Source organism: Chiloscyllium plagiosum, chromosome 28, assembly GCF_004010195.1.
Source record: "Chiloscyllium plagiosum isolate BGI_BamShark_2017 chromosome 28, ASM401019v2, whole genome shotgun sequence".
In the NCBI taxonomy this organism is placed as follows: domain Eukaryota; kingdom Metazoa; phylum Chordata; class Chondrichthyes; order Orectolobiformes; family Hemiscylliidae; genus Chiloscyllium; species Chiloscyllium plagiosum.
The window spans coordinates 35,716,976-35,740,655 of NC_057737.1; the positions used below are offsets into that span (position 1 = coordinate 35,716,976).

General features: G+C 39.2%; 1 protein-coding gene across 2 annotated transcripts in view; it reads left to right on the forward strand.

Moving 5' to 3' along the window:
• The window catches only part of mks1 (MKS transition zone complex subunit 1), a 65,292-nt gene that overhangs the window by 18,633 nt on the left and 22,979 nt on the right, over positions 1-23,680 (forward strand). For both annotated transcript variants that reach the window (XM_043718702.1, XM_043718703.1), the window contains 7 exons: positions 1,737-1,865; positions 1,959-2,063; positions 4,021-4,129; positions 7,034-7,090; positions 10,356-10,398; positions 13,759-13,821; positions 19,272-19,342. In XM_043718702.1, coding sequence (XP_043574637.1) covers positions 1,737-1,865; positions 1,959-2,063; positions 4,021-4,129; positions 7,034-7,090; positions 10,356-10,398; positions 13,759-13,821; positions 19,272-19,342 — 577 coding nt within the window. The remainder of the gene's footprint in view (positions 1-1,736; positions 1,866-1,958; positions 2,064-4,020; positions 4,130-7,033; positions 7,091-10,355; positions 10,399-13,758; positions 13,822-19,271; positions 19,343-23,680) is intronic.

Genomic DNA, 23,680 nt, shown 5'->3' on the forward strand with positions numbered 1-23,680 from the left:
TCTCTGACATGTTCTGTAATCTGTGGGTATCATCTAATGTCTGTACCCAGTTGACTACCCTGAATGTGCAAGTTTACATGTAGAGAATTAGAGGCTGTTTGATTGTGGGTGGTTTCACAACTGAGCCCAGGCATTGTCCTGTGTAGATTCATGTGAAAGTCATCAACAAAGTGGGATAGTAGTGTTGTGGAGTTGAAGCACTTTACTGTGGACAATATGAGTAGAGATTTGAAGAAATTGCAGAAAAAAGGAGATTCATGTATCAAAAAGGGGTGGACTTCCTTTACCTCTTTTTCCTTGTTGATTTTGATTTCAAACTAACTTGTAACTGTACAGAGAAAAAGCTCAAAGTTTGTGAGAAGATTTGTAGCTTGGGTGCTCGTTGTTGTGGTTCTGCTCGGCGAACAGAACCACAACAACAGAGAAAAAGCTGATAATTCTTAGGTTACATTATTTTGCTAAATTAATTTATTGGGCATACCAAAGATTTTTATAATCTTAGGTAGTTTATAAGCATACTTGTCGTTTTACTTCTTTGATTCCTGATTCTTCATCCTGTGTGAGAGCCTGGACAGTGATGACAGAATATTTGTGGAGAGCTAAAAAGATCTGTCAGAAATGAGCCTGACCAGGGTTTGCCTATGTCTTTTCCAGTAGGGATCAATGGATTGCAATTGGGCTGATTTTCTTTTCCAGTTTGACTCCTATAGTAACAAGCCATGAAATTAGTATGGACCAGGTGTCAAACTTGAAGGCTTTTGCACTTCCTAGCTTTCTATGAATTTGGCAAGTTGAGAGTTTTCATCATACTCTTGACTTGTACTTTGCAAATGGTGGGCAGGCTTTTGGGAAACAGGAGGTGAATTACTTGTTGCACAATTCCTAGTTTCTGATTCACTCTTGTAGCTACAGTATTTGTTTGGCTAATTACAATTAAATTTCTGATCGCCCAGGATGCAGGTGCGATTTAGTGATGGTAGTGTCATTGAATGTCAAGGAGTGCTGGTTAGGTTCTCTCTTGTTGAATATGGTCATTGCCTGGCACGTGTGGAGTGAATGTTACTTGCTACTTGTCAGCCCAAGCCTGGTTGTTGTCTAGATCTTGTAGCATTTAGGCATAGAGTGCTTCAGTATTTGAGAAGTTGCCAATGGTGCTGAAAATTGTGCAATCATCCGTGAACGTTGCCACTTCTGATCTTGTGATGGAGGGATAGTCATTGGTAAAACAGCTGAAGATGGGAGGACTAAGAACATTACTCTGAAGAACTCCTGCTAAGATGTTCTAGAACTGAGAAGACTAACCTTCAACAACCATAACCATCTTCTTTTGTGTCAAGCATGATTCTAAACAGTGGAGAGCTTTCTCCTTGATTCAGTACACATATGTTACATTGTTTGCATTCATAGTTTCAGAGAGTGAAATTGCAAATCAGTAATGTTATAAGCTTATGTATACTAAGAACAAAAATAAAAGAGCCCAAGATAATTTTTCATTGAACTTCCTGTAACCCAGATGAGGCCTTACTCTCCACTTTTGAAACTATTTCTGGCTGTGAAAAGCTAGTATCTAACTCCTTGCATTATTGTTCCCAAGAGAGGAGACTTCAACTTCTTATATGCGAGTGGGACTAGCTAAGTTAATGTAAACCAGGAATTGAACCTGGGTCATTGTCTTGAGGTGGGAAGCAAACTATAATGCCTTTACACTGACATTTTATGTTTACACTGACAATTAGGGAAGGGAAGGTTCCAAGGTCACGGATCATTACCTGGCAGCCAACTGAGGAGTTTGTGAGGAATAATCATGTCTTGAATAACCCTGTGCAAACCATGTATATTATGGGAGACCTGGGGCCCTACGGAAAGTAAGTCTTCCATCTTTGAGTCAAAATCATTCTAGATTGAATTTACTGACATTGACTACAGTTTTAATGGTCAATTCTGTTCTGATTGTCTAGGCTGGGGAAGCGTGAGGATGAGTATGTACTGTGCACCATTAAAGTGGACAACAATGGTGTTCTATCCATAAGACCAGACTTCAGTGGCTCCAAACCAGCCTACAGGCAAGCACTCTATTCTGATATCTCTGAGTATTAAGATAGTAGTCAATGGCATCTGTATTTCTTGCATTCTGTATTGCAAGATATTTTTGCAACTTGTTAGAGTTTGAGACACTTGGAAGTTAATTCAGTGGCTTATTTTGTGCGCGCGAATTCTTGGCCCAGATCACTCCCTCCCGTCTGGATTTCCTCTTCAGAAATAATTTATCCACATCTATCTTGCTGAATCTGTTGAGTCAACATTATTCTTCTGCTTCTAAACTTCAAGGGCTACAATCCACGTTAATGGAATCCTTCCCCAAAATGTAACTCTTTAAGCCCTAATGTATTCTGGTAAATCTTTGCTCATCTCCTTCTAAGATCACTCTCTCCATTCTGAGATGTTATGCCCAGAACTTATCCCAGTTCTGCAGATAGGATCAGATCATGGCTGGCTGCAGCTGAAGCATAACTTGCTCACTTGTGTTTCACAGGCTCCCTCGAAATAAAAGCCAACATTCCATTAGCATTTTCTTGATTACTCTTTATGTTTGTTCACTGCAGATTTCAATGCATACAGACAGCCAAATCTTGTTAATCCATCACAACTTTTCTGTGCCATTGAGAAAATATGTCTTACATTAAAATCTAAACTTAAAACTAAAACATTGGAAATACAGAGGTCATTTAGTGTTTAAAAGTAACTGGTTAACATTTGGATGGAGACTGTGCCACTTTTGATTAACAATTAGGTTAAGGAACATGCTTCTTTTACAGGACTAATTTGAAGGGAATGGCAGGCAAAAGGTGGAGGTGAGGAGTCCAGAGATGAATTAGTTTAGCAGGCACCTGAAGCAATGGGTCTGAAATATTGGAATGGGGTTAAATTACATGGGAAATGGAGAAGAAAAAACGAAATCAGAAGTGGGCACAGTGCCTGGTATGTCACCTTTTGTAACAAGGGTATCTTAGCTGTGAACCTGTGCCTTGAAGGTTAAGATATTCAGTTGCATTTGGCCATTCCCAATATTTGATAAATCCTGAATCAGCCCACCACAATTTGTTTATATCAATGCTGTGAGATTCCTCCAATGGAAAATGGAATTTAAACTACATTTATGCTGACACCTTTGCTATTAACTATCATCTGCTATTTACAATATATCTCAATTGTGGCTCAGTTGGTAATAGTTCTGCTTTTGCATCAGAGGCTGTCGGTTCAGGTCCGATTTCAGTGACACAGGACAGCAATCTAAACCAATATTCCAATGCAGTACAAAGAGTTCCCATCAGGGTCCTCTTATAGAGCACAAAGGATTCCATGGTTCTGTTTCAGAGAGATGAAAGAATTGTCTCTGGTGTCCTTAGCAGTGTTTATCATTCAATCAATATCAGAGTGTCTGGCCATTTTCACATTGCTATTAATGGGATCCTGCTGTTGCAAATTGATTTCACCATTTCCTGCATTATATCAATGTCATCTCTTTAAAAAAAACCTTTAATAGAGTGTAAAACATTTAATTGTGAAAGGTGCTATACAAGTGCAAGTCCTCATTCATTCATCTTTTCTGTAAAGGGAACCTAACCATTGCCTTTATTATAAATTCTATCTGAAACATTAATCTTTCTCATTCAGCTGCTGATTGTTTAAATGTGAGCTGCTGGCATTTTTTTAGTTTCTGAAGCCTTATAATTTTTGTTAGATTTTCTCCTCCAAAATTGAGTCTGCTTGTTTATCAAATAGACCTGTGACATAATTTCCTTTTTGAACCTTTGGTTCTTATTTCTGTTAAAAATCACACCAGGTTATAGCTTGGTGCTTCTAAATAAACCTATTGGACTATAACCTGTTGGTGCTTCTAAATAAACCTGTTGGACTATAACCTGGTGTTGTGTGATTTTTAACTTTGTAACCCCAGTCCAGCACTGGCATCTCCAAATTGTTCTTATTTCTGACATTCTCCATTTTGGCTATGAATAGAATTGAGACTGAAGGAGAGAAGAAGGATCTATGGCTGTACACAATTAACAACGTATCCGTCACAGTCCAGAAGGAAGATCAGGAAAGAGAGAAAAATCTCTTCAAAGATGTAAGAAAAGGTTGCTTTTTTAAGTGAGGTGATGCTCATTTTCTTCAGGCTAACCGGGGCTGCATGTAGCTGTTGAATTATGTTGATTAGAACTGATACTCCTCCATCTCAGAACAAAGGTTAACTTGTGCTTAAAAGCCCAGTAATAAATTATTAATACTTATTTTCTCATGTCTCTCTCTCTCTATGCACTAAGGCAAAATAAGGTGTGACAGAATGACACAACCACCCATTTGTACCGTACACATGTGATCCTTCTTCAATTTTGAGCCTATCCACTAATATCTGTTGGAAGATGTACCTAATTTCTGGAGTATTGTGAGCAGTTTTTATCCACTTATTTAAGGAAAGATAGTATTTCATTGAAGGCATTTCAGAGAGGGTGCACCAAGATGATCACCAGCATGGACGATTGTCTTGGGAGCAAAACTTAAACTGGTTGGGACGCTGCTCCTTGGAATTTAGACAAGTGAGAGGTGCTCTCATTGAAACATATAATATGTTGGGGCTTGACAGGCTAAATGTGAAGGGAACGCTTCCACTTATGGGAGATAAGCAGAGGGCTCAGGATAAAGGGGTGCCAATTTAAGTCTGAGTTGAGGAGGAATTTCTTCTCTGAGGGTTGAGTGCCTTTGGAACTCCTTGCCACAGAGAGCTGTGGGGGCAGAGTCCTTGTGTACATTTAAGACTGGGACAGACAGATTTTGATCTTTAAGAGAATTAAAGGTTAAGGGGAAAGATGAGGAAAACAGGTATTAGGAATATTGGATAAGCCATGATCTTATTGAATGGCAGAGCAAGCTGGAGTGTCTGAATGGCCTACTCTTATCCCTTATGGTCATTCTCAGTTAGTGTCTCTGAAGGCCATTAAATGTATAGCTAGACAGTTACAAGATTAATACAAAGAATACATCAACAGAAAGTGTGTTGCACTTTTTACAGTGTCACAGTACCATGAATTTAGCTAAGAGAGCACTGTACAAAACAGACATCAAGCCATTATCTATGGATAGTGAAGAAACAACCTACTATAAATTCAACTGGCTGCTGTGTAAAATGGAATTGCAAGGAGGTGCTGTGTGTTCTGTTTTTGAAATATCCTGATTAGAGGTGCTATATCTTCTGCTCCTATGTGGTATTCCCTAACCAGCAACATTTTGCTTTGCTCCTGCAGATTCCTCATAGGAGCAAAATAAATAGCACCTTTTCCAGCATATGTTTAATTCAGATAAGTGCGAGGTGTTGCAATTTGGTAAAGCAAATCTTAGCAGGACTTATACACTTAATGGTAAGGTCCTAGAGAGTGTTGTTGAACAAAGACACCTTGGAGTGCAGGTTCATAGCTCCTTGAAAGTGGAGTAGCAGCTAGATAGGATAGTGAAGAAGGCATTTGGTATGCTTTTCTTTATCGGTCAGAGTATTGAGTACAGGATTTGGGAAGTCATGTTGCAGCTGTACAGGATATTGGTTAGGCCATTGTTTGAATATTGCGTGCAATTCTGGTCTCCTTCCTATCGGAAAGATGTTGTGAAACTTGAAAGGGTTCAGAAAAGATTTACAAGGATTGTTGGCAGGTTTGGGGGCTTTGAGCTATAGGGAGAAGTTGAATAGGTTAGGGCTGTTTTCTCTGGCGTATCAAAGGCTGAGGGGTGACCTTATAGAGGTTTACAAAATTATGAGTGGCATGGATAGGATAAATAGACAAAGTCTTTTCCTTGGGGTGCGGGAATCCAGAACTAGAGGGCATAGGTTTAAGGTGAGAGGGGAAAGATATAAAAGAGACCTAAGAGGCAACTTTTCATGCAGAGGGTGGTCCGTGTATGGAATGAACTGCCAGAGGAAGTGGTGGAGACCAGTACAATTGCAACATTTAAAAGGTATTTGGATGGGTATATGAATAGGAAGGGTTTGGAGGGATATGGGCCAGTTGCTGGCAGGTGGGACTAGATTGGGTTGGGATATCTGGTCGGCATGGACGTATTGGACCGAAGGGGCTGTTTCCAGGCTCTACATCTCTATGACTCTATATATCAGACTGAGCTAAGTAAGCATTCTGTACTGAAGTGATTGTCTCTGTCTCAGTATCTACTGATCTTTCTCAGGTTCTCACTTATTCTAATCCTATCACTTCTAACAAGTCGTTTCTTATTTGTTTCTCCAAGCCTAAATTCTGTCTTTCACATCTGTTTACGGTTTTTCCCTAATTGAAGACATAGTTTCAATAGACAACCTGCTTTTTTGTTTAACGTTACTTCCATGAAGTTTTCTGCTTTTTGTTCTTGTCAAGCACATTGATTTCCAATGGCTCAGTGTAAATTCCAAGTTGTTCCAAACTATTTGTGTGCCTAAGAAGGATGCTGTGTTCCGAAAAAGATTAGAAGAAAATTCTAACTTGTTCTCCGACTTTTCTGTTGTGTCTTTTCTTTCTCATCTCTATATTTAGAGATTTTAGAGATTTATCTGAGAAGACTCCTACGAATAGTTCCTTGAATATGTGAAGATCAAGGGTCAATTAAGGGTTTACTCCATATCACTTGATCCAGACCTGAATACTCTTCACTCGTTCAATCCTCTGTTTCTTCTGTAATCTTTTAAAATCAAGCTGAGCATTACCTGATCTATCTAAATCTCAAATTTACCAGTTTCCTTGTTCCAGCCCTTGTGATGTTTGATAATCAGTACTATTAAAATTCTTCCTCATGCTCCACCCTCAGCCTGTGTACAACAAACAAAATAAACTTGACTGAGTATAAAGTCTAGTTTAATATACACTAAAAAAATTGCCTTGATGATTAAGCAATGATAAATATGCAGATTCTCATCTTTAACTGTATATCTAATTTGTATTGCCTTTTATTCAATTTCAAGTCTTGACAATTCAGATCTTACCCTTTTTGTTGACAGCTGTACAACAGACACAAGGATTACCTTCATACTTTGGTTGGAGAAGAATTTGAAATAGTAAGTTTTTGTTTTCCCCTTTTAGCTTTAATTTTCAAGAAGATGCAATAATTTTACATGTATTTAGATATGATGCGTTGGTCGCAAGATTGGTAGATTTCCAATATAAGCAAGTCTGCATAGAGTTATACACACTTCAACCAGAATTAGCATGAAGCTGACCATTGCATTAGTAGTGAGCGTAATTTAATTGAGGCGAAAGTTAAAATGTTAGTTATGCTGACTAGTATTTCCAGAGAGCAATTGCCATTTTTTGATATCAAATGGGCTATACTGCTGCTGTCTCACTTGCAGGTAACATAACTACTGTTCATAGATCACTTTGCCAATAGCTTGGGTGGTATTTGGGAAAAGGGTTCAGCTATTTTGGCTCTCGAGCCTGAGTTTCTGTCTGATACCAAGATGCTATTATTGTATTCATCTCAGTGCATGGACCAGTAATAATAGGTGATTTTAATTTTTATAATGACTGAGTAAAATTATCAGCCATAATGCAATTAAAAGTCACATGACACCAGGTTATAGTCCAACAGGTTTATTTGATCAGTATTAATGTAGTGAAAGATCAATTCCTGAAATGTGTACAAGATGGGTTTCTGGAACAATACATTAAGGAATCAACTAAAGATTTAAATATTTTAGATTTAATAATGTTTAATAAGAAAGGGCTAATTAATAACAATGTTATAAAGGAGCAATGAGGAAATAATGACTATAATATGACAGTTTTATTTTACGTTTGAAAATGATATGTAATTGGTTCTGAAACTAAAGTCAAAAATCTGTACAAAGGAAACTGTAGATATGTAAGGGAGTATGGAAATGCTAAGGATAGTATTTAATGAAGTATTATCTTGTTTCCGAGGAATAAATTATGGCAGAGTGTTACTACTGGTGAACCACAGGATGAGTGCTTGACCCACAACAGTTCCCAGTGATTTGGGGATGTAATAATTAAATGTAATATTTCCAAATTTGATTACGACATAAATCTGGGAGGGAATGTGAATTTTAAGGAGGATACGGGGTGGCATGGTGGCTCAGTGGTTAGCACTGCTGCCTTGCAGCGCCAGGGACCTGGGTTCAATTCCAGCCTCTGGTGATGGTCTGTGTGGAGTTTGCACATTCTCCCCTTGTCTGCGTGGGATTCCTCTAGGTGCTCTGGTTTCCTCCCACACTCCAAAGGTGTGCAGGTCAGGTGGATTGGCCATGCTAAATTGCCCATAGATGTGTAGGTTAGGTGCATTTGTCAGGGGTAATGTAGGGGAATGCCTCTGAGTGATATACTCTTTGAATGGTTGGTGTGAACTTGTTTGGCAAATTGGCCTGTTGCACACTCTAGGGATTCTATAAAAATGGACGGCGATGGACTAGTGGTATTATCTTGAGACTATTAATCCATCAACCTGCCAAGGTCCTGGAGGACCTTGGTTCAAGTCCTGACATGACAGGTAGTGGAATTTGAATTCTGGAATAAATATCTGGAATTAGGAGTCTAATGATGATCATGATACAAGGAGGCTTCGAGGAAATTTGACATTCGATGTGAATAGGCAAGAGCATGTTGCATAGAATATGGTGTCAATAAGTGTCAAGTTATACACTTTTGGTAGACAAAAACTGAAAGTTCAAGGATCGGTAGAGAGAGATTAGGCTGTGTTGATGTCCCCAAAGGTACATGGGTATCTTTGTTCATGAGTCATTATATTCAAAAAAGAATTTGATACATCAAGGGGTATGGGGAAAAGTAGGATTATGGCTTTGAGGTCGAGGATCAGTCATGATCGTACTGAATGGTGGAGCAGGCTCAAGGGACCGAAAGACAGAGTCCTGCTTCCAGTTCCTATGTTTTTTTCTATATTTATAGGCTAGCATTCAGGTCCAGCAAATAATTAGGAAAGCAGATTGTATGTTGTCCTCCATTGGTTAATAGCTTGTTTCCCTGCCTGTTGAAGTAGATGACACAGAGATAACTTGTTAAGAGAGTCCTATCCTGGAGAAGAATGGAAAAAGTACTTGAAATAAATATAGAAATTCTAATTTCACTCGGGTGTTGTAGGACGCAGTTTGAAATATGTGAACAGCCCTATGAATGCAAGAGTAAGGAGTGGCAACAGACTGTGCACTGCCAATTAATAAACTCATGGCTGGTCTGATTGTAACCTCAGCTCCATGTTCCTGCCTAAGCCTGATAATCTTTGACTGAAAGAAAAGCAAACTACTGTGGATGCTGGAATTTGAAATAAAGACAGAGAATGCTTGAGAAACTCAGTCGTTTGGCAATATCTGTGGAGAGAGAATATTCTGAAGAAGGCATATTGTACTCAATGTTAAATCTTTCTCCGCGGATGTTTCTCCAATGTTTTGTTAGTAATCTTTTATCTCCTTACCTCCAAGAACAATTTTGTTCTCTTGCTTAAAGTTGTGTCTTGTCCTTTTGACTTTACAGATACCTTATAAAGTTAACTGGTTGATAGTAAAAAAAAAACCCTAGCTACTGCTACTCTTCCTATGAACAGAATAGGCCATTAAGCCTCTTGCACCTCCTCCAAATTTATTACATCTTAGCTATTTATATGATAGCTCCATATTATATTATAGTTCCAGGTTTTTGTGAATGCACACCTCTCTCAAATGGTCTTATTATACTCCATGAATAGCCTGACTTTAAAACCATATACTTGATTTCCACTTTTTAGAGAAAATATTCTGTACCCTATCAAGTACTTTTTGTCATTTTAAACAGTTGAATCAGATCATTCTTCATCAATGATGACTTCTTATGCCCTTATTTCTTTGCATTCCCATGAAGAGATATCTCTTTACCACCCCCTGAGAAAAAGAGCAGGAAATCACCACAGGGAATGACATCACTAACCCAAGGAAACCTAAACAAATAAATAGAAAGCGGGCCATACGACCAGTGTTTCATCTGATGATGTTACCTAGTATGGTGAAGAAACGTCTGAAAATGAACCTTCTAGCTCAGCGAGCAAACCTACATCCAGAGATATCTCTATTTGTTCATCACTTTCTCTCTTCACCTGCGATTCAATAAGAAACCTAGATATTATAACCACAGACTGACATCTTGATTGACTATGATGTGTCAAATTCGAACACCACACTTCTTTTCTCACAGTCTATGATTTCTTTTTGGTCAAATTGAAATGGAATGGTGAACAGATGGTTGATGTGTGTAATGAAGGTGTTTGAATTGTGATTGACTTCAGTTTTGAAATTCATTCCATTCTAATTCTTGCAGCCTCCCATTGGTACTCTTCAGTTGTTTGTGAATGGAGAAATTGGTAAGTTTGTTATGGCATTGCTTTTAAAAACCTAGACGTTCTTACGAGCAAAGACTATATCGCATAAACCTTCAGAAGCCACAAGAAATAATGGATCATGTTGGCACTATTTAAATACATCCCCTGGTGGCATTACTAAGCAATGCTAATCAATAAGTTTCTGGGCTGACCCACAGTGGATAAACATATGAAAGATGAACAGCAGAAGATTTGCTGGTCTATCATGTCTGCCCTATACGGCCACAATTCCCCAAACATTGCTATTTGCAACATTGCCAGCGATCATGTAATAACCGAGGGAGAATCAAATCTGAAAAATTGTCTTGGACTATCTAAGGTAATCACTACTAGTCTAGATGAACATCCATTGTCTGAATTCATTATCTGTTTGAATTAATTATTTTACTTTTTATATTCTGTGATTTCCACCCTGATCAAGATTTAGTCCAGATCTCTTTTTAAGATCAATGGATCTGTGCCCACTCATGAACATGAACTAGTTTTATTGGTGTACTGTCCTCAGAGTTGTACAGCATGGAAACAGTCCTCTTGGTCCAACCTGTTCATGCCGACCAGCTATCCTAAATGAAACTAGTCCCATTTGCTAGTATTTGGCCCATATCCTTCTAAGCCCTTCCTATTTATGTACCCATTCAGATGCCTTTTGAATGTTGTAATTGTACCTGCCTCCACCACTTCCTCAGGCAGCTCATTCCGTACATGCACCACTCTGAAAACGTTGCTCCTTAAATCCCTTTTAAATATTTCCCTTCTCACCTTAAATATGCGCCTTCTAGTTTTGGACTTTCGTACACTGGGGAAAAAGATCTTGTCTATTTACCCCTCATGATTTTATAAACCTCTATAATGTCACCCCACAGCCTCTGCTCCAGGGAAAATAGCCCTAGCCCATTCAGCCTCTCCCTATAACTCAAAACCTCCAACCTCGGCAACATCCTTGTAAATCTTTTCTGAATCCTATCATATTTAACAACATGTTTCCTGTAGCAGAGAGACCAGAATTGCACACAGTATTTCAAAAGTGGCTTCACCAATGTTCTGTACAGCCGCAACATGAGACCCCAATTCCTATACTGAATGGACTGACCAATAAAAGCAGCATACTGAAAACCACCTTCACTACCCTATCTACCTGCGACTCCATCTTCATGGAACTACGAAGTTGCACCCCAGGGTCTCTTTGTTCCGCAACTCTCCCAGCACTGTACTGTTAAGTGTTTAAGTCCTGCCCTGATTTGTCTTACCAAAATGTAACACATCACATTTATCTAAATTAAACTCCATCTGCCACTCATCACTCATCTGATCAAGGTCCCAATGTATTCTGAGATAATCATTTACTTGTCGGCTACCCCACCAACTTTGGTGTCATCTGCAAACTTATTAATCGTTCTTCCCATGTGCACATCCAAATCCTTTCTATAAATGACAAAGCAGTAGACTCAATATAGATTCTTGCAGCACACGGCTGGTCACAGGCTTCTAGTCTGAAAAACAATCTTGCATCACCACCGTCTATCTCCTACCTTTGAGACAATTTTGGATTCAAATGGAAAGGAAAGAAAAAGCTCTTGACTTACTCTTTCAAAATTTGATTGCATGATCCCAGTCTTCTAGGCCTTTATAGTTTTAAACAGTCACCTGTTTTCATTGTGTTCTGAAGAAGGGTCACTGGACCTGAAACGTTTACTCTGCTTTCTCTCCATAAATGCTGCCAGAATTGCTGAGTTTCTCCACCTGTTTCTATTTTTGTTCCAGTTTCTGCCCATCACCCTGATGTGGGGATCTCTTGTCCAAACAAACTGCAAAGCCTTATTGCTGATTTTTCCATTGCCTCCAGTATCATTCATCATATAAGGATATCAGAGCTTTGTCCTCATATAATTCTTTTGTCAACAAAAATCTGTATGTAATACTGATTCACTTTGGCAATGCAACCTAATGCTACATTTTCTTTGGATATATTTTTATAGTTTGATAATGAATCTTAAAATTATGTGCAATTATACAAAGATCTCTTGCATTCTCAACCAACCTTTAGTCCTTTTATGTTGTAGATATAAATATATTTGGCATCTTGTCTACATGCATACCACTACCTTTGTCTGAAGTAAATGTCATTTGCCAGATAAGACTCAGTTCTCCATCAGATCAAGATTCAATTGCAGCCGTTTATTTCTATTTAGAGCCTCAGCACTGATCAATAGCTGGTCATGACCAGAGCAATGGTGAGGTGTACTGGAAAACATCAGTATGTCTGACAGTGGAGGAGAAAAGCCAGTCAGGATTTCTGTTGCTGATCAGTATATTGATATCAGTATATCAGTTCTGTTGCTGATAAATATTCAACTTGTACACACGAGCTAAATAGTCTGCAAAATTCATTGTGCAGTGTCTAAGGGCAATTGTACGAGTTGGATTTTGTATTCCTAGCTTAGAATGCTGCACATGGTTTGTTGAGTGTGCGATGGGACTAATTAAAATAATTTTAATTTGAATTGGATCATCCGTCATCACACAGTTGTTAAATACTTTGACAGGATAACTGTCCTCTCTATAGAGTGATTTGACCATTACTGCCCAGATGTGAAGTGGGAATCATCAGTAAATCCTTGTAGTCCCCTAGGGATTCAGCATAGTGCCCAACAGCATGCTGTCACAGTCAGTTGATATGTGGTGGTTCATAACAACTAAAATCTATAATCTCAAATTTTATTTTATGATGTGGGACTTTTATTAGCTCTAAGATGGCAGTAATCCCAATGTATCCTATGATGCATTAGTAAATCTTTAAATAAACAGATAATGCAGACTGATTTTTTCATTTCCCATTTGGATCTCCTTCCCTTTGGTCAAAGTGAATCATTAGCCATGTCCTCCCAGCCCATTTTCTCTGTGGTCCCTGTAATGATAAAAAACAAAAGTTCTTATGTATCTGCAGACAAGCTTTCTAAACATTGCACGACTCATCTGTCTGCAACATCACAGTACAATAAGTGCAAGTGCAACCTTTTTTCCAAAGATGTTGCTTTACTGGGATTTCAGATGATAATGGTGAAAGTCTAGCTGTAACCTTGGATAGCTGCAGAGTAAGTATTCACAAATGATGGGAGGTGAACATTGCTGCTAGTTCCTGATACTCAGCAATAGTTGAATACTAGAGGAATGGGAAATCTTGACTGGGAGTCTAAAACAAAGTGGTCACAAATGGATTTTCTCGTAGACTTTGCACTATATGCCTTATAAGCTTGGGTATACTCCATGAAGGAACCAGATATTTTTGTAGTGTTGGGCCAGATTCAGTGTTTGATTTGGCTGATTTTACTTTTGATCTTTCAGTGTCAGCTCAGGGTTTTGAATATGACAATCTGTATGTACAGTTTCTCCTTGAACTTCCAGACAGTAAGTATATTATTATTTCTTCTAAGTGTGCATGTGCATAGGCGATAGTATGTAGCTTTAGCTTTTGCACACTCGTATGTTACTTTGCCTCTCCGTCTGTAATTTCTCCTTTTCCTTCACTCTCTTGGTCTCGTGTTAATAAGTTATTCAACATCATGTGTGAAGTGAAATTCCCACTGGCTAATGCTCCACTGCTCATCCGCCTAAGTGAGTAAAAGAAGATTCCTATTAGTTATCACTCTCTAATTGTCCTGCCAGTTTGTAACAGCTTTGTCCTCCCCTGCTGAACCACCCATGTGATTGAAGGATAAGCTATACAGGCTTCCCTTTTCTTGTTCAACTGGTGTCAAGAACAATGGAGCAGTTCAGGTACAGGTTATCTTTTTACCTGCTCAACTTCATTTCTTAAATTTTGTTTGTTTATTTCCCCAATAAATAAGAATTGACAATTTTTAAAAAGTTTTCCTCATTCCAAAGATGTGCAGGCCAAGTGAATTGGCCAGGCTAAATTGCCTGTAGTGTTAGGTGCATTAGTCAGAGGGAAGTGGGTTACTCTTCGGAGTGTAGGTGTGGACTGGTTGGGTCGAAGAGTCTGTTTCCACAGTGTAGGGAATCTAATCTAATAACTTGTATTTCTGATATCTTGAATTACTGTGCAACAATTCTAATCCAATGTATAGAATCTATGCTTTTGTCAGAGCTCCACCTTGATTTATTTTTCAGCAATTTCATACATCACCTGGTCTGTTTGTTTATACTGGCAAATTTCCTGCGACTTTGTTTGCAGTATATGTGAGGAAACACTTGACTTATTAAGGTCGGAAACATTTTGGCGTCCAACTTAACTGTTATTTTGCTACTGAAGTGGAGTTTCTGTGGAAGGTGGTCTGTCTGTTAAAGGTTGTGAGGTGTATGTGTGGAAAATAACCATATCGTAGAAAAAAGGAAATAATTGGCTTGCATTTAAAGGGGCTCAGAACACATCCAAAATACTTCAGAGGCAGTCAAGTATTCAAGAGACTTCCACGGTTGGCAAAGAGATAAATAATAGATAATCTAAATTGGGTGGAGTCAGATAAAGCATAGAATTTGACCAGGATACCAAGGGTGCTGCCCAGTTCGAATTGTGCAATGGGAGCATTTATGTCCATTACTAATGTGTTCCCATTAGTATTTAATATGTCATTTGAAAGACAATGCCTGCAAAAGTACACCACTCTTTGTTCTGCTCATAAGTGTCATGCTGAAATCTAGAGTTATAACTAGGCCAAGGCTAATCCTGCATTTGTTTAGAAGTTAGTTGCTATAGAGATTCTGAGATATTCATTGCTTGCACATGTCTGGCTTCCCCCCAAAGGTCAGAAGAAACCAATAGGAAACTCCTTATTTTAATAAGTGATTGCTTTGTACTATGGTAGGTACAACTTAATATTAGAGTCAAGATTAGAGTGGTGCTGAAAAAGCACAGCAGGTGCTTCATTCCTGATGAAGGGTTTTTGCCCAAAACGTCGATTTTCCTGCTCCTGAGATGCTGCCTGACCTGCTGTGCTTTTCCAGCACCACTCTAATCTTGACTCTAATCTCCAGCATCTGCAATACCTACTTTCGCCGACCACTTAATATTATACATCTGTATTAATGGATCTCCTGTAGAGTTGCTTGCAGTGAATCTGAAGGCATGCATTTTTTTTTGCTGTGTAACAATATATTGCCAAATCTAAAATTTATGCTAATTTAGTTGAAAATGTTTTTATTATTAAACTTTATAAAATATTGCAGAAGGATTCATAGATTTTTGAGATCAAATTGTGTTTCAATTGCTGAAGGTATTGAAACAGCATTCCTGATCATTATATATTTTTATCTATTTAGTAAAGTTTATGTCTTTGCTTTTTTATTGAAACCCAGAATTAAGTAATGGGGAACTTAATTAATTGACAGAGAAGTGGGGAAAATACATAATAATCATGATATATGGAGAATTTGGGAAGAACCTAGAAGCAGTGAAAGGAGGGTGGCTTGGTGTATCTGGAAGAAGGAATATAACGAAGGGGATGTTTAAAACAGTTAAGTGTAACTTTTCATCATTTCTTTGAACTTTTCTTTAATTTTCTTTACAGCACTGACTCATCAACACAGATCTGGGAAAGTTACCAGAGTTATTTGAAGCTTTTAGTGTGCTCATACAAACATGCAAAGTAGGAGCAGAAGTAGGCCAATTGGCCCCTTGAGCCTTTTCCATTATTCAATAAGATCATTGCTGATCTGATACTGCATATTCTTGCCTATCTCTGGTAATCTTTCCCCCCCATTCTTGCTTATCCAGAATCTATTAATGTCTATTTTATAAACATCTTAAGAATTCTGCTATCATTGCCTTTCAAGGAAGAGAGTTCCAAAGATTACTGACCCTCATTGAGAGAGAATTTGTCTTTACCTCTATCTCAAATAGGCCATCCCTTATTTTCAAGTACCCCTAATTATAGATTCTCCCATAATGAAAAGAACACCCTTTTCATATTCACTCTGTCAAGACACCTAAGAATTTTGAATGTTACAATCAAATCGCCTTTTATTCTTGAAAACTCCAGTAAGTCCAACCTGTCCAACGTTTCTTTACAAGGAAGGTGTCCATTTCAAGTGATAAATTTTCTTTAAACTGCTTCCAATGCATTAACATTTTTCTCTAAATATGGAGGCCAATCTGTGCACAGTACTGCAGACATGGTCTCTCAAATGTCCTGAATAACTGAAGCATAACCTCCCTACTTTTATATTTCATTCACTTGACAATAAATTATAACATTATATTAGCTTTCCTAGTTACTTGCTGTATCTACATGTTTATCTTTTTGTGACTCATACACTGTGACACCCAGATCCATCTGTATTTGAGTTCTGCAATGTCTCATCATTTAGATAGTATGCTTCTATTTTATTCTTCCTGTCAAAATGGAAATTTCAGATTTTCCCACATGATACTTGTATTTACCAAACCTTTGCCACTCACTAGCTATACCCTTTGTAGTATCCTAATGTGCTTTCCATAACTTACTTTAACATTTGTGTCACCAAGAAATTTGGCGATCAAATCTTTGATCCTTTCGTCTAAGCATTTATGTAAATTGAGGCCTCGGCACCGGACCTTGTGACACACCACATCTTACCAACCAGAAAGTTATCCAATTTATTGTTAACTTGCCAGTCTTCTGTCCATACCAAATGATACCCTTGCACCATGAGCTTTTATTTTCCCCTATAATCTTTGACATGACACCTGATCAAATGCTTTCTCAAAGCCTAAATACAGTACATCCTTTTTGTCCACAGCATATTACATCTTCAAAAAACTAATAAATTGTATAAATGTGATATTGACTCTGACTTTTCCTAAGTGATCTGCTCTAATGTCTTTATTAATAGCTGATAATGTCATTTTTGTGACAAATGTTAAGTTAACTGGCTTGTGGCTTCCAACTTTGCTTCCCTCAATTTTTGAATTAAGGAATTATACTCGTTATTTTCCAATTTAATGGAATCTTCCTTGTAATTACAAGTATTGTTAAATTGTACAAATTACAAAATCAAATTATAAAATTATAAGCTGTAATTATAAACACATTTTTGTGCTTTATATCCTTAACAACAGTGGAACAATGTTGAATACTTTTAAGGCAGAAGTTGATAGATCCTTGATTAATAAAAGGGAGTGCAAGGTTATTGGCAATAGGCCAGAATAAGGAGTAATCAGACTCAGTCATGATCTTTAGAGTGGTGGGGCAGGCTTGAAAGGCTCAATGGCATTCACTTGTTTCTAATTCACTTATTGTATAAGCTTACTAAAATCTGTAATAACTCAGGAAAACTTCTGAGATTTGAATTTGTGAATCAGTGCTATAAAAATTTAAAGGAAAGGACCAGTTTGATAAAGACTCAAAATAGTTTCTAGATACTCCCTCACATTATTCTAGATTCCTTTCTACTCGATGCTCCTATGTCATCCTCCTTTCTCTGCCTCCAGGTTCTCTCCACACTCCAAGCCAAAAGTTGTTTTCATCAACTTTTTAGGAAAGAGTATTAATTTGTATTTACTTAGCACCATTCATGTTACTAACCATCCCAAGACAGTCCACAAGACTGTTATCAAACAAGTTTGAACTACATCTTGTAAGATACTAAGGCGGTTGAGCAACAGTTGTTTTAAGACGCATATTAAAGGAGGGAAGAGAGGCAGCGTAGTCTAGGGAGGGAATGCAAAAGGTTAGGACATAGTGGCTGAAGGCATGGTCATCAGTAGTCCAGCAACTAAAGTTGGGTTGCTCAGGAGATCAGAATTAGAGAGATGCAGATATATTCTAGAGTTGAGGAGCTGGAAGTGATTGCAAAGGCATGGAAGGGAACGACTATTGTGGGATTTGAAAAGAAGCTTGAGTATTTAAAAATGCGGGCATTGCATGGTGAAGAGCTCATGTAGGTCACAGAAGTCCTGGGTGAATGGGGCTTATTGCAGGCGAGGTCATGGTCCAAAAACTTTGGATGAAAGGAAATACAGGTACACAATTCTTTATCCGAAAACCTTGGGCCAGTTGTTTTTCAGATTTAGGAATTTTTTGGTTTTCAGATTTCGGAATAAAAGACATTTTCACAGTGAATTTTAAAAACAGTTACCGAATAGCAAACCCACGTGTGACTAGTACGAGTGCTGAGACACAATTGATGCCTGCCAGTGCTGAGCCACACCGCCACATCACACCTGAGTGATGTGGTTTGAGTGGGTGTGGAGATGGGTCACCTGTTCGCATGCCAAACAACCTTGATATGCAGAAAAAAATCTTCACGAGAAAAACTTCAAATTTCGGAGCTTTTTGAATTTCAAACTTTCAGATAAAGGATTGTGTACCTGTACATGCTTTTTGCAAAGCTTATAATATACTATGTGCAGCTACTAGATGTTTTAATGATTTGGATATGGTTTGTTCAACATGGTGCACAACTATACAGTTTCAAAATATTTATAGGGTAGGTGCAGAGAGATTGTGGGAAAGTCGAGAACCTGAGGCATAATCTCAAAGTAAAGTATTGCCTGTTTAAGACCGAGGTAAGGAGAAATTTCTTTTGTGAGAGTACAAAATTTGTGGAATTATTTACTGCCGAGGAAGTGGAGAGGCTGATCTTTAAGAATATTCAAGGCTGAGAGAGACTAAATTTTGAACAGCATGGGAATCTAGGGTTATGGTGAAAGGTGGGAAAGTACAGTTGAGGGTTATCAGATCAATCATGATCTCATTGAATGGTACAGCGAACTCAATGGGCCAAATGGCCTACAGTCGGTTGTTTCCTATCTGTCCCTTTGTGATTGTAATTTTGGTTCAGTGACCATGCGGTATGTGACACATCTGGTGTATGGTACCAACAAAGCTTAAATAATTATTTTATTTTTTAATGTCTAGATTGGTTCTGTTCTTCAAGACAGCAGTTGTCTGGAGTGACACAGACCTGCTCTACCAAGGTCGAGGGCCGGGTAAGGACATTACAAGAGCAATGTTTGAATTTTGTTAATCAGATTACAAATAGAGTTAAGATGATCAGTGAATACTTAAGTCCGTGTGTTGTGGGCATTGCTGATAAAACTAACAGTTATTGCCTACTTCTAAATGCATTTGAGGAGGTGGTGGTGGTGGTGAGCTACCTCTTATAACAACCTGGTGTCGGTACACCTGTGCAGTTAGAAAGGAAGTCCAATGAATTTGAAGGAATAAACGCTATCTGTGGAACCCAGGAATATGTGACTTGCTGGTGAAGTTGTGGTTTGTGGTGTTCCTGTGTGTCTGTTGCCTTGCTTTCCAGCTGATAGAAGTTTGGAAGTTGCTATTATAGGGGGCTTGACAAATAACTGCTACTGTGTGATAATAATGGATGAAATGATTATATATGGTAGTGGAGGAGGATCAAGAAGTCATATGTCGCTGTTGAACATCTTGTGCTGCTGGGATTGCACCTATTCAGGCAAGTGGGGAGTGTTTATTCCTTCGCAATAATGACTTCTGCATTACACATAATGAAAAGTCTATAGGGAGTGAAGCCTAACAAACACTCATGGTTTGTCCAGTTGAATTTCTGGTCAGTGGTGATCCTTGATGTCTGTGATGGTGGATTCTGTGATAATTCAGTGTTGTTGAATTGCAAAGAGAGGGTTAGCTTGACTTTTGATGATTGGCACAGTATGGCATGATTAACCTGTCACTTATGAATCAAAACCTGAATATGCTGTACAGCTGCAGCATGACATTCCAACTCCTATACGCATTGCGCTGACCAATGAAGGTAAGCATGCCAAATGCCTGCTTCACCACTCTGTCTATCTGTGACTCCACTTTCAAGAAGCTATGCACCTGCAGCTGTAGATCTTCATACAAGAACACTCTCCAGGGCCCTACCATTAAATTTATAAGTCCGCCTTGGTTTGTCTTGCCAAAGTGCAGCACCTTACATTTATCTAAATTAAACTTCATTAAACACTACTCAACCCATTGGCCCATCTGATCAAGGTACTCTAAGATCACCTTTACTTTCCACTACACCACCAATTTTGGTGTCATCTGTAAATTTACTAACCATACCTCCTATATTCACATCCAAATCAGTTATATAAATGACGAAAAGCAGTGAAGATGGCACCGATCCTTGTAGCACACCGCTGGTCACAAGCCTCCAGCCTGAAAAAGAACCCTCCAGCACCATCCTCTGTCTCTTATCTTCAAGCCATTTTGCATCCATTTGGCTAGCTGTCCCGGGATTCCATGTGATCTAACCTTGCTAACCAATCTACCATGCAGAGCCTTGCCTGTATAGACGTCTACTGTTCTGCCTACATCAGTCTTCTTTGTCACCTTCAAAAATCTCAGTTTTTTTTTAAGTATAATCACTGTTGAAGGTAATTTTACTCAATTTCACAGCAGCATTTCATAAACAGCAATGTGACAGTGAGTGTGTAATCTGAGTGATTTTTGTTTGAAGGCTAAATATTGATCTAAGCTAGGGTTGTCAGCCCTGGCTCAGTGGATAGCCCCCTCGCTTCTGAGTCAGAGGTTGTGAGTTCAGGTTCTACTGCAGCAATTTGGGTGCAACATACAAGATAGCATTCAGGGCTAAACTGCCAAAAGGGTCTTTCTTGGTTGAGACATTGAACTGGGAACTGTCTGTTGTGTCAGGTCTATGTTAATGATCCATGTCACTGATTTAAAGAAGTGTCCTGGTCAATAATTATCCCAGCAATAGCAGACCTGTTGAGCTGGCTCTGCTATTTATTTTGTTTTGTGGCTGTTCTATGTGTTTTGAATTTCACATTCCTATCTAACTCTGAATAGCCTTTTATTCTCTTGCCTAACAAGAATCTACTTAGATATGCCTTAAAAAATATTTAATTACTCTTCCCTCACCACTTTGAGGCAGAATTCCAAAGTCACATAACCCTATGCAAGAAAAAGATTCTGCTCATCTCTGTTCTGAAAGGGTGAGTTCTAATTTTAAAACATTGCCCTCTAGCTTTGGCTGACCAACAAGAGGAAACATTCTTTTCACAGCCAATTGTCAAGATCATTTGAGATATTATACATTTCATGAAGTCACACCTCACTCTTCTAAACTCGAGTAGAAGCAAGTTTTGGTTTGATTTATTATTGTCACATGTACTGCGAAACAATGTAAAGTATGATGTAAAGCAAATCATACCTTACAAAAATACATCAGGTTATGGAACAGAGTGCAGAAAATAGTTACAGCTACGGAGAAGGTGCAGAGAAAGATCAATTCTAATATATGAGAGGTCCGGTCAAAAGCCTCGTGTCTCCAATCAATCCTAATAAGGCAAAACTATCAATCCAGTAAATCTCCTCTGGACCACCTCTGCTTCCTTAAATAAGGAGATCAAAACTCCAGCTTCCTCATTTACCCTCCGCCCACCTATATCAGTCCCAACCCCCAGATTCAGCACTGCCCTCTTGACCTGCAATCTTCGTCCCGACCTCTCCGCCCCCACCCCCTCTCCGGCCTATCACCCTCACCCTCATCTCCTTCCACCTATCGTATTCCCAGCGCCCCTCCCCCAAATTCCCTCCCCCCTACCTTTTATCTCCGCCCGCTTGGCACACCAGCCTTATTCCTGAAGAAGGACTTATGCCCAAAACGTCGATTCTCCTGCTCCTCGGATGCTGTCTGGCCTGCTGTGTTTTTCCAGCATCACATCCAGCATCCAGCATCTGCATCCTCACTTTCTCCATTAAAAAAAACAGTATCCCATTTGCCTGTATCCCAGATGTGCTACAACTGCAAACTATTGTTTGTGACTCGAACACCTAAGTCTGATTTCAGCTCCAAATTCACCAGCTATACTCTATTTAAGAAACACTCTGCTTTTCTCAATTTTTTTTGTCAATATGAATAACTTCACACTTTCCCATATTATACTCCTTCTGCCAGAGTTTTGTCTACTCACTCAACCTACCTATATTCATCTGCAAACTTGTTAGTAGTCTTCACAACATACTGTCCGAATTCTTTTGGGTCATCTGTGAACTTAGCTACCATGTCATTGCTTCCTTCATGTAAGTCTTTGATTCAAAAGGTAAAAAATCGATCATTCAGCACAGAACCCTACTGGACTCCATGTTTCATATCCTACTGTAAGACAAAGATGGACTTATATTTATTCTGTTTTCCCTCTATGCTAAAATGTTAAACCTTACATGGTGAACTTTTATTTTCTGCAGTAACCTTTTATGTGGCCTTTTATCAATTGCCTTCTGCAAATCCAAGTGCAAAATATGTGTGTGTGTGTGTGTGTGTGTGTAGTGCAATGGTGGTTACCTGTAATGTGACATGAACCCAAGGTCCCGGTTGGCTGAGTCACATGAGTACCTGCCATGTACAAGGTGGGAGGTGTCCCCACGCGTAATGGTGATATCTATGTCCACACTCTGACACGTGTTGCAGCGCCTACCGTGACAGGGTTGTATGGAGTTGTCCTGAGAGCCGGGCAGCTTGCTACGAACAGCGATCTGTTTGAGGTTTGGCGGTTGTTTAAAGGCAAGTAGTGAGGGTGTGGGAAGGTCTTGGTGAGGTGCTCATCCTCATTGATAATGTGTTGCAGGTCACGAAGAACATGGCGTAGTTTTTAAGCTCCTGGGAAATACTGAACAACAAAGGGTACCCTGTTGGTTGCAGCACGTGTCTGTCTCCTGAGGAGGTCATTACGGTTCCTTGCTGTGGCACGTTGGAACTGGCGGTCGATGAGTTGGGCATAGTACCCCGTTCTTGTGAGGGCATCCCTGAGTACTTCCAGGTGTCTGTCACGTTCCTCCTCATCTGAGCAGATCTGGTGTATGCGTAGGGCTTGTCCATAGGGAATGGCTGTTTTAATATGTTTTGGGTGGAAGCTGGAGAAGTGTAGCATTGTAAGGTTGTCTGTGGATGTGTGGGGACACCTCCCACCTTGTACATGGCAGGTACTCAAGTGACTCAGCCAACGTTGCCTATCTTATACGTTGCAAGCAAGGGTGCCCAGAGGCATGGTACATTGGGGAAACCCAGCAAAGGCTACGACAACGGATGATTGGGCACCGCACAACAATCAACAGACAGGAGTGTTCCCTCCTAGTTGGGGAACACTTCATTGGTCCAGGACATTCGATCTCGGACCTTCGGGTGACCATCCTTCAAGGCGGACTTCAGGACAGGCAGCAGAGGAAAGTGGCCGAGCAGAGGCTGATCGCTAAGTTTGGTACCCATAGGGAGGGCCTCAACCGGAACCTTGGGTTCATGTCACATTATAGGTGACCACCATTGCACTATACACACACAC